At 49.9% G+C, this 11,803-nt stretch overlaps 1 protein-coding gene across 1 annotated transcript; it reads left to right on the top strand.

The window, feature by feature from the left end:
- The first annotated feature begins 9,219 nt into the window (after window positions 1-9,219).
- On the top strand, window positions 9,220-11,515 carry KCNJ4 (potassium inwardly rectifying channel subfamily J member 4). The gene has a single exon (XM_072650431.1). The coding sequence runs from the start codon at window positions 9,296-9,298 to the stop codon at window positions 10,616-10,618; it is 1,323 nt and encodes a 440-aa protein (XP_072506532.1). The 5' UTR covers window positions 9,220-9,295; the 3' UTR covers window positions 10,619-11,515.
- Window positions 11,516-11,803: the final 288 nt, after the last annotated feature.

Genomic DNA, 11,803 nt, shown 5'->3' with positions numbered 1-11,803 from the left:
CTTTTTATCCCCTAGTCTTACATTTCTCTGATGACCATCATAATAAAGGTTTGTCAAACATATATTGAATGAGCAAATGAATCAGGTAGAAGAGGGAGACCCAGCAAAGAAGAGAAGGGAAGGGTGAGCAAGGGGAGCAGTGGGGGTCACAGATTTTTCATTCAATCAGAGATAGGGACTTGGAGAGGTGGGTTCATTGGCAAAGGGGCTTCCAGGGAGGAATTCCTTTCCCCCATCCTGTGCAGGTCAGCAGCTTCTCTGCCCCTTGGTCTTAGAGTTGCCTAGAGGACTCAAAGGGTGACTGAATTGGGCTCCCATGGTCAGAGTATGTCAGAGGCCAGATTTGAATTCAGGTCCTCCTGACTCCAAGGCTAGATGCCACATCAATACTCATCATTCATTCAATTTATTAAACACCTACTGTGTACGAGGCAAAAAGCTAGGCACTGAGGTACAAAGACAAAAGCGTCCCCTGCCCTCAAAATGCTTATAGTATCCTGGGATTCAGGACTGAACATGAATCGTGGATCCAGAGTTGTTAAATACAGAGAGGGCTAGGGTGACATGGGGGCAAAGGAGAGTACAGAGAGAGGGTTCCAGGTAAATGTGAGGAGGGGGAAGGTGATACTTCCTGGAAGAGGTGGCCCCTTGGAGGCCAAGGGTTCTATAAAGCAGAGAGATGAGGACTGAGTGCATTCCTGGCCTGGTACAGGGAGCGGGCAGCTAGATGGCGCTGCAGGGGAATAGAACAGCTCTGGAGTCAGGAGGACTTGAGTTCACATTTGACCTCACCCAAATTTCCCCTGCCCCCTCCAAAAAAAGGTGGGAGGCTGCATATTGAGCTTGGGGAATAATGAGTGGTCATAGGGAAGCTGAGTGCATGAAGAAGAATAAGGGTCACAGACTTGGAACTGGAAGAGATGGCTCAGGGTCTGGGGAGGTGACTTACCCAAGGTCACAGAGCTAGGATGTGAACCCAGTTTCTCTGACTCCCAATTCCCCCCTCTTTCCACTGTGTCATGCTGGAAAGACATATGGGTGATAGGCTGACCACTAGGCTGAGACCTGCTATTTTATTTTAGAGGCAGTAGAGAGCCATGGAGAGTTCTTGGCTGGAGCAGAAGCATGGTTAGGCTTGTGCTGCAGACCAGCCCTAGTCTGAATCTGCCATTGTAAATCTGAATAGGCAACAGGACAGGATGCCTCCCTTCTTAGAAAAGGGACTGCCCAATGCAGGCAGCGAATCATCCTTGTGCTTTTAGCCCATAGAAAAGGGGGCAAGACCTTGGAGTTGAGTCCAATCCCTTACTGAAGGTGTAGAGAAAAAATAAGAGTGAGCTTGGAGCCTCTCAGAGACTGGGGGCTGGTGAAGGTAAACATTAAGAAGGCTTTTCTGGGATCTTGGTGTGAGACATGGATAGGAGGCAGGGCAGTAGACCTGAATTCAAATCCTGGCTGTCTTTGACTCTGTGACTCATTCCTCTTCTCTGAGCCTCAGTTCCTCATTTATAAAATGGGAACCGATCAATAAACATTTATTAAGAGATTACCATGTGCTGGGCACTGTGCTTGGTATCAAGGATACAAAAAGAGACAAAAGACAGTCCCTACCCTAAAGGAGCAAATGATGCTTTGTCAACCTTCCTCTCTGGGCTGTTTGAGGAATAGATGAGGTAATTAATACAGGGGAAGGTACCTGAAAGCCACTGAGCTGCATGAAGGCGAGTTGGTATTTTTATATAATTGTAAAATTTGCAATCTAATTGAGAAGACTAGACACACATATGAAAACATTCTCTAATTCGACAGCTTGCAATATAAGGACATTTATACTAAGTATCAAATCACACTTACCTTGATTCTGCCACTGTGGGAATCTGGCAAGTCACTTTGGCCTCCAGGCCTCGGTTTCCCACCTGTACAATGAAGGTGTTATAGTTGATCAAATTTACTTCCGGTGTTCTAATGTTCATTCTAGATTACATGGTTCCACTCAGATCTTTCATTCCATGTTCTAAAGTCCCTCTCAGCACTGACTCACTCTGTCCTGGAGACCCCCAAACTCTGACATTCTAAGGTGTTTCCAAGTTCTGATATTCTCAGTCCTAAGATCTCTCCATGCTCTGAATTCTCTGTTCTATGGCCCCTCCAAGTTCTGACATTTTTGTACTGAGATATCTCTAAATTATGACATCCTATGACATCTCTCTAAGCTCCTAAGGTCTAGGTCCTAAGATATTTCCAGGCTCTGACATTCTAGGTTCTAAGAGCTTGACATTCTCTATTCCAGAATTCTTCCAAGCTTTGGCATTCTTTGTTGTAAGACCCCTCCTAGTTCTCACATTCCATGTTCTAAGGTCCCTTCCAGCTCTCATGGTCTATGTTTGAGAATTCTTTCTGACTCTTGGGCTCTAGATTTCTACAAAGTTCAGTTAGAGTCCAGAGGCCAGAGAAGAGATCACAATGGATGAGAGAGGCTCTCTCAGGATCTAGTTCCTGAAGATGAGGAGGCATTAGAAAGGGAGAGTAGAAGGCCAGCACCCTGTTCCTCATTCTTCCCCAGCAGGGGGCAGGGATCCTTCTCTGCTCATCCCTGTTCATGCTCCTAGGGGCCCTGCCTGAGGCAGGAGATAGAAGGACCTAGATTCCAGGATGTTCCAGGGGGCCAGGATCTGTCCCAGATTCCTTTGTGCATTTCCCAACCCAAGGGATATGTTCCCAGCAGAGACATTGCAGCTGGCACTGAAGGCTAGCCTCTGCCTCTTCTCCTATTTTATGTGGAGGCCTTTTTTAGGAGAGTTTTGGGTGAAGGAAGTTTTCTTGATGGCTTTTTGGAGGCAGGAGTTATGAAAGGTGAGAGAAGAGAAGAGAAGGCTTTGGAACTGGTCTGTTCCAAAGGAATGGGAAACCCCAAGAGGAGACAGGGCAGAGCTTTGGAGGTCTCCTCTCCCTGGGAGAGCTGGAGCTTCTAACCATGGAAGGGAAATCATAGGACTCCCCCAGCCTTGGAGAATGGTGCAAGCCCTAAGGAGGATCTGCCCTCATAGAGGATTCTTCTTTAGAATGAAAGATACCCTTGGAGCACCACATACATAGCCCCATAGCCTCCTGCCACAAGCACATATTAAGTGCTTGCAGTGTACAGTGTCCCAAGTTAGGGCTGTGGGGCCTAGCTAGTCTGTGTCACCATGGGCAAGTCCCTTTCATTTTCTGGGCCTCAGTTTCCTCATTTGTTAAATAAGGATATGAAACTAGATGATCTCCAATGTGCTTTCTGGCTTGGAAATTCTTTGTTTCAAAGTCTACCCAGCTCTGACGTTCCATATACTAAGGTCCCTTCCAGTCCTGGTGACACTCCCTGTTCTAAAGTCCTTCCCAGCCCTGACCTTCCCTGTTCTAAGGCCCTTTCCAGCTCTGACATCCCCTGTTCTAAGGTTCCTTCCTGCTCTAACATTCCCTGTTCTAAGGCCTTTTCCTTCTCTGGAATTCCCTATTCTAAGCTCCCTCCCAGGTCTGACTTTCTAGGATTTTCTGTTTTCAGTTTCACAGATGAACCAGCCCCTGTCCCTACCTCCCCCCCCTCCCCCTCCAGGGCTCCCAGTACAGTAGGTGGGTAAGACAAATACTCCAATGAATAAATCTAAGAGCAGGTAGGAATCAAGTCACATAGAAATGAGAATTCTAGGCTGTGCAGATGCCCAAAGGCTCCCCCGCCCTTAACTATTTAAATGAGATTCTCCTGGTACTCTCTCCTTGGTTTTCCCTTCTGCTCCAGGCTCGATTCCACCAGGCACAATGCAGTCCTAAGCCTGGACTTGAGAGAAGATCAGGAGAAAGGAGCCGGGCCTGGACGTGGCTTTTAGGGATGTAGCTTCTGGTCTCAAGTCTGCCACTGACTTGCAGTGTGCCTTGGGGCCAATCACTTCACATCTCAGTGTGAGAGGTTGGGTTTGGTTCTCCCTAAGGATCCTTCCATCTCTGGATCCTTTGGTCTTGTGACCCTTCTAGCACCTGCAGTTTGTGCACTTCTGTGGGCCATGGGTTGTGGGCCAGTCTGTTGGACTGACTCTTGATTCATCTGTGAGGATTTTTGTTGGGGATAGGAGACTGAGTGAGGAAACTAGATACAACAGAGTCCCTTTGGCCAAACTTCATATTCCCTTGTTGGGACCATGGTGGGAGTGGAGGATGGGAGGAAGAACTTTTCAGGACCCTTCCTGAACCTTGTGGTATCTGTCTCCACATCACAATCCCATTTAGCCAGAGAGGTGCTTGGGAGCAAGCATGGTGGAGAGGGGAGAGTGCTACAGCTTTTTAGTTGAATCCTCGCTGCTACCTATGGGTCTCTAGATAATTCACTTTTCCTCTATGGGCCTCAGTGCTTCCAGTTGTAAACACAGGATCTTCCCAGCTCTGAATCTCTCCTTTCCCACCAATGCCTTAGCTTTAATCTCTCCTCTGCATTTGGCTAATTCTAATTGGCACCATCTATCCCCATCCTCTCCCCTCTACTAGGTTAGAAGGATAGAGTTGGCTTTTGGACATGTTGAGTTGGATTTGCCTTTTGGATATCCAGTTGGAAATGCCCATGAGGGAGTTTATGGTGCTTTCCTGGAGATACTCAGGCCAAGCCTTGGGCATGGAGATGACTCTCACACCTGCCATATTTAGAAGGGAACTCATTCCTTTTCCCTCCCAAACTCCCCTTCAGCCTGGCTCCCCTAGGTCTGCTGAAGGTGCCACCACCCTCCTGGACACCCACATTCCCAAGCTCAGCATCAGGCTGATCAGTTGTTGAATCTTGTCAATCAACTGTCCTTCTCTCCACTTCTCCCATCACCCTCCTAGCTCAGACCCTCCTTCCTTCTCTCCTGCAGTACTTCATTAACCTCCCAATTGCTCTTTCTGTCTTCAGTCTCTCCCCTCCCCAGTGCCTGCTCTGAATAGCGGCCAATGTGATTTTCCCAAGTGAATCTGCCTATGTCCCTTTACTGCTCAGAGAACTCCAATAGCTTCCTGTTGCCTGCTCCTCTGGTTGACTTTTAAACCGTTTGCAATCTGGCTTTGGCACTACCTCGGCAAGTTTATCGTACTGTGCTCCCTTCTTGGGATTTTCATTGGCCCAAATGGGCCTGCTTGCTGGCCCCCATGGGGGATTTACCTTCTTTTCTCTCCATGCCTTTGCAGAGCTTGGCTCTTTCTCAGGTCTGGATGCAGTTTCCTTCTCCCCCCTGTCCCAAGGAGCTTCCTCATTTCCTTCCAAGCTCAGTTCCCAGCTGCCTCCTTCATGAAGTCCATTCCGATCTACCTAGTCACTGTCTAACCCTGCTCCCAGAAATTATTTTATATTTCAATAAAACAAAAAAATTTGGATACTACCCCCTGAGAGGATGTAAGATATTTGAAGGCACAGACTGTTCTGTGTGTGTGTGTGCTTTGTCTCTGTAACTCCAGCACTTCACTCAGTATGAGGCACTTAATAAATGCCTATTAATGGATGATCTATTTCTATTTCTGGCCCCTAGTAGCTAGGTGGTACAGCTAGTTGGGTAGAGCTCTGGGCTTAGAGCCAGGAAGACCTGAGTTCTAATTCTGCTTCAGACACTTACTAGCTGTGTGACTTTGGGCTAGTCATATAACTTCTCTCAGCCTCAGTTTCCTCATTTGTAAAATGGGAACAATGATAACACCTGCCTCTCAGGCTTGTTATGAGGATCAAATGAGATAATATTTGTAAAATGCTTTATAAACCTTAAAGCATCATATAAATGCTTTATCATGATCATCAACACCATTACAGTGCCTGGGAAATGGCAAGTATTCAATGCATGCTGAATTGATCTGCAAACATAGACTGTCGGAGCTGGGAATGACCATCTTAGAGTCCACCAGCCCCAGTTTCTCACTTAGAGATGGAGCTGAAGAACATTTGGAGGAGGGAGGGAAGGTGAGTGCCTCATTGCTTGGGAGAATCTCCTCTCCTGGGCTGAGGCTGTCTTCCAGGACAACTCCTGGTGTTGGGAGGTAGATACAAACAGCCATTGAGGAGGGTCTTTTAGTCTTCAAGTCAGTGTCATTCCCTACCCTGACCTGCTCCCCCGAAGTGATCCAAAATTGGGAGATTTCTCCTATCTTTCCACCTGTTCTCTTTTTCCCCTTCCTAACCTTACACTAGCCTGGTTGCCAGCTAATTCCAGTTGAGGTGCCAGTTAATACAAGCAGGTGGTTTCCCCCTTTCCCAGAAGAAAGTGCTTTCTGCAGGACTTTGGAAGCATCCCTCCCACCCCCGAACCCTCAGAATCCAAGTGAATTGATCCCTTATATACTGTATTATAGAGAAAAATCAGGGCTACGATCCAGGAGACCTGACCTTCAGTCCCAGCTCTGTTGGCTAACTTCCTCTGGGGCTTTTGCTAAGTCATCTCCCCTCTGTGGACCTCAGTTTTTATCTCTGTAAATAAAACATTGGAATTAGAGGTCCTCCACTAAACCTTCCATTTCTCCCTTTCTGTGCATCTCTGTGTCTGTGTCCTTTTCCAGCTCGTCCACTCTGTGGCTCTAATGGTGGAATTTCAGGCACAGTGACAGTAGAGAGGGGAACATTTTCAGGAGGGAGTAGGGTAACCTTCCTAGTGACTTTGGAATAATGGTCTGTTACGCCTGTTTTGTCAAAGCATACAGCAGGAACCTTCGAGTAACAACCCTCCTCAGCTCCCCAGACAGTTCTGAGGGTTGAGCCCACACCCTTCCCTCCCTATCACTGTTTCCCCACCCCAACATCTATGTCCCCAGGGCTAATGGCTCCTGCACCAGGGTGATGGTGGTGGTGGGGTTTAGGTAGTGAGGGCACTGGCTGGCATAGAGCAGTGACGGTCATGTTCCTCTGTTGTTGTAGCTAGGGGTAGGTGATGAGGACACAGGCACCCAGAGCCAGGAGAGGCCAAGGGAAGGGGGGTTGGGTGGAGAGACGGTGGGGAGAGTTTCTCCCAGGGAAGCTGGCACCACTTGAGCTGTTGATCTCTAAATTACAGCGCTGCCTCTTCAGCCTGGACCCCGGCAGCAGCCGCACTGTTGCTGTGGCAACTGAGTTGTCCCGAACCGGGGAAGTGTATAAACACTGCTACAGATACACAATTAGATCAACAAAAAGAATAGAACAGAAAATAGAAACTCCCAGCCTTCCATAATTCTGGGCCAAAATGTTACCAAGAGCCGTCTCTTGGCCTCCTCCTCCCTGCCCACCCTGGCCCTGCTGGTGGCAGAGACTTGGTTGGCACCAGGCAAGGCAGGGGGATGGAGCGGTGCTTTGGCTATCTCCTCTTTCTCAGATGGATGGGGGAGTGAGGGGGACAAAGGGCAGTCTCGGGGGAAGGGGCTGACTGTCTGTACCCCAGGCTGTAGCCAAGTTACTTCTCCATGACCCTTATGGACACCAGCACCTCAGCGGCCCCTACCCACCACCACCATCATCATCACCATGGTCATCACTGTCACCATGGTTACAGTCATCACTGTCGCCATCACCATGACCATTATCCTCTTGGTCATCACTGTCATTATCACTAGCAACATCATCCCCATTGTCCCTATGACCACGATCACCATCTTTGCCTTTGCCACCATGACCACCATGTTTTCTGTCTCTGTCACCATCACCATTTTCACCACCTTTGTCATTGTCACCATGACCTCCATGTCTCCTGTCTGTCACCATCCCCGTTATCACCATTGTTACACCCACAATGATTTCTCATTGCTGAGCTTGTTTGCTCATTTGTGGAGCAGGGGTCTCGGAGTCCTGAGGGACGTCAGAGGGATGTCATCTCTTCCCCCTATACCAGTAGCATGAAGCCTTTGCCTGACATCTCTAACTAACCATTACTTCTTTAACCTATTCTTACACTTCCCATTTAACAGAGAGCTCCCTGTCACCTGCTTCCCTTTGGAATAGCTCTCATCTTAGGAATGATCTTCATATTGACCTGAAATCTGTCTCTGTGAGGTTCTGTCAGCCCTGTCCTGGCCTCCCTGAGCCAAATCTCAGCCCTGCCTGGCCTCCAGTCCAGAGACTGAATGTAGCGGAGAAAGCATATTGGCCTTGGAATAAGTAAAGGCACCTGGGTTCTCTTGTGGGCACAGACAATAACCAGCCATGTGGGAGAAAATTGAATTCACCATTAGGGACCATCCTATCCAACTTCCTGGCATCCGAGAGGCAGGAAACACAGACTTAGAGAGGAGGTTTGTGTCCTGAGTCACAGAGATGGGAAGGACTCCAAACCTAGACCTCCAACTCCAAGTCCAGGGCTTCCTTCCACCCCACATGCCCCTTCCCCCTCAGAGCCTCCATTTCCTCATCTGTGAAATGGGGATGATAGCTGTTGTGCTGCTGACACACCTCACAGGGCTTTGCTTCAGAAAGCAATTTGGAAACATCAAATCCCTAGAGAAACAGGAGCTATTTTTACCCAGTGAGATAATGCACATACAAGTTCTTCCCAAATACCACAGCATTCTACACAGGCAGGGGATTTATATCATCACTATCATTTTATCATTATTCCATTTGCTGCCCTTCAGCAAGCATTTAGTAAGTGCCTACTGTTATGTGCCAGGCACGGACTTGCTGACCCCTGGGGACACAAATACAAAAGCACCCCATCCCCAGCAGGAGTCCATGTCCCACTGAATGCCACTCAGGAGGTGACTTATTTTGGGAACCAGCCTGTGCTTTCATTCACCTAGAGTACTTCCAGTGAGGAAGCACCCTTCACCAATGCCCCTGTCACCCACCCCACAGCGTAGAGTCTGAATAGAGGCAATCTGGCAGAGCAGTGGATAGAGCCTGAGTTCAAATCCAGCCTCACAAACCTACTGTGTGACACCAAGCAAGTCACTTAACCCTATTTGCTTCACTTTCCTCACCTGTAAAATGGGGATAATAATATCAACCTCCCAGGAAGGTTGTGAGGATCAAATGAGATAATATTTGTCAAATCGCTTATCACAGTTAGTTGGGATTGTTATTGTAGGACTTCTTAGAGCATTGAGAGGTTACGTGACTTGCTCAAGGTCACCCAGGCGAGATCTATTTATTCCAGGCTGGACTTGAACCCACCTTCTTGGCTCTGAGGCTGACTGTTCCCTCCACTTGGAGCAGATGATTACGGTTTCTGGTTTCATTGGCTAACCCTCGTTTATCCGCTCCCCTAACGTCTGGCCACCGTGTCTCTTCTCCAGGTCCGGCGCCATCCCAGGTGGTGAGGACAGCCACTGGATCTCTGCCAGGGGCGGGATGAACGGACACAGCCGGAACGGGCAGGCTCATGCCCCCCGGCGGAAGCGCCGCAACCGCTTTGTCAAGAAGAATGGCCAGTGTAACGTTTACTTCGCCAACCTCAGTAACAAGTCCCAGCGCTACATGGCCGACATCTTCACCACCTGCGTGGACACGCGCTGGCGGTACATGCTCATGATTTTCTCCGCCGCTTTCCTGGTCTCGTGGCTCTTCTTTGGCCTCCTCTTCTGGTGCATCGCCTTCTTCCACGGTGACCTGGACCCCAGTCCGGCCCCAGCGTCTGGCCCTGCTGGAGCAGGTCCCGGAGGAGGCGGGAGCCCGCCGCAGGCTGCCGTGAAGCCTTGCATCATGCATGTGAATGGCTTCCTGGGAGCCTTTCTCTTCTCGGTGGAGACTCAGACCACCATCGGCTACGGCTTTCGCTGTGTGACAGAGGAGTGCCCGTTGGCCGTCATGGCTGTGGTGGTGCAGTCCATTGTGGGCTGCGTCATTGACTCTTTCATGATCGGCACCATTATGGCCAAGATGGCCCGGCCCAAGAAGCGGGCCCAGACACTGCTCTTCAGCCACCACGCTGTCATCTCTGTGAGGGACGGCAAACTGTGCCTCATGTGGCGGGTGGGCAACCTACGGAAGAGTCATATCGTGGAGGCCCATGTTCGGGCCCAGCTCATCAAGCCGTACATGACGGAGGAGGGTGAGTACCTGCCCCTGGACCAGCGGGACCTCAATGTGGGCTACGACATTGGGCTGGACCGCATCTTCCTGGTGTCCCCCATCATCATTGTTCATGAGATTGATGAGGAGAGCCCCCTGTACGGCATGGGCAAAGAAGAGCTAGAGTCGGAGGACTTTGAGATTGTGGTCATCCTGGAGGGCATGGTGGAAGCCACAGCCATGACCACCCAGGCCCGCAGCTCCTACCTGGCCAGTGAGATACTCTGGGGCCACCGCTTTGAGCCTGTGGTCTTTGAGGAGAAGAGCCACTACAAGGTGGACTATTCGCGTTTCCATAAGACCTACGAGGTGGCTGGCACGCCGTGTTGCTCAGCCCGTGAGCTCCAGGAAAGCAAGATCACGGTCCTTCCTGCCCCACCGCCACCACCCAGTGCCTTCTGCTATGAGAATGAGCTGGCACTCATGAGCCAGGAGGAGGATGAACTGGAGGAGGATGTGGCTGGCTTGGGGCTGGAGGGCGGCTCTAAGGAAGATGGTGGCATCATTCGCATGTTGGAGTTTGGGAGCCACCTGGATTTGGAGAGGATGCAGTCTACCTTGCCCCTTGACAACATCTCCTACCGTCGGGAGTCAGCCATCTGACCTCCTGCCCTTTCGTCTACCCATATCCCCTTTGTCATCTTGGGCTCCCATTCCCTAACCCCATGTCCAATGTGGGAAAATCCCCCTTTCTAGGCAGGAGAAGGACCAGCAGACCATGAACATCCCCTCCCTCAATATCCCTGGGACAAACACTTCCCCCTCCCAAGGACAGAACCCAGCCAGGCCATGGGAACCCTTCTGGTGGCCCCATGGGACCATGAGAAATGAGTGTATGAGTAGTGCCCAAAAACTAGACCCTGGCAACAGGGAGGCCCCTATCCGTGAGTTCTGCCATGCCAACCATCCCACAACATCTACTGCTGTGGGCCTGACTCTACCTGCAGATCCAGAATTGCCCAAGATGGCACCCCTAGGCCCTTCCAGGACATGCCCCCAGCTGCCCTGGAGAACTTCAGGGGGGTTCCTTGGACAGATGTGGAGGGTGTGGGGCTCACACGGAGGCTAGGGCTGGAAAGCTGGTTGGGGGAAGTAGAAGAAAGGGTTTACCTTGCATGTTTGTGACCTGTCACACATCCTTTTGTAAATATATACATATATATAAAGACAAGAGAGATCCAACCCAGATTCTTCAATTTCCCGGGGCAGGATGTGGAGATGAAGCCCGGCCCCTCTTCCTCTCCCTCATGTACTGGCTCTTACAGCTCCTTGGTCCTTGAACTGTCTCAGAATGAGGGATGTCAACCCAAGAAGCCCCCAGGGTCAGGGCTCCCTTCATGTGCTAGCCCAACCTCTGCTGGTCCCCTGACCACCCACCCCAGCTTCTGCCCATCTTCCCCCACCCTTTGAACACACACAACTGTACAATGGGATTTTTAATTATTTTTAATAAAGTATCCAATCCTCTTGGAGCCACATGGGCCAAAAGGAGGGGGAGAAAGAGACCTAGAGTATGAGAGGCATGTCTACCATCTTCCTAGGGTCTTGGTTGTTGGGAATTGGAGGGAGGGAGGAGGAAGAAGGCAGGGGCAGGAGGACTCAGTAGGATGTAGTAGCAGTAATCCTTTCAGTGTAGAAGAAGCAGGGCTTGTGGGAGAGACACTGCAGACAGAGGGAGAAAATCTAGGTTTGAATCCTGGGGCTGTTTATTAACTATGAAGACCTTATATGCTGTTTCCCGGTTTGGGGTCTCAGTTTCTTGGAATTGAAGAATGGAAGCAACCTTGG

Source organism: Notamacropus eugenii, chromosome 3 (assembly GCF_028372415.1).
Source record: "Notamacropus eugenii isolate mMacEug1 chromosome 3, mMacEug1.pri_v2, whole genome shotgun sequence".
NCBI classification, from domain to species: domain Eukaryota; kingdom Metazoa; phylum Chordata; class Mammalia; order Diprotodontia; family Macropodidae; genus Notamacropus; species Notamacropus eugenii.
This window is presented reverse-complemented; position numbering and strand designations above follow the sequence as displayed.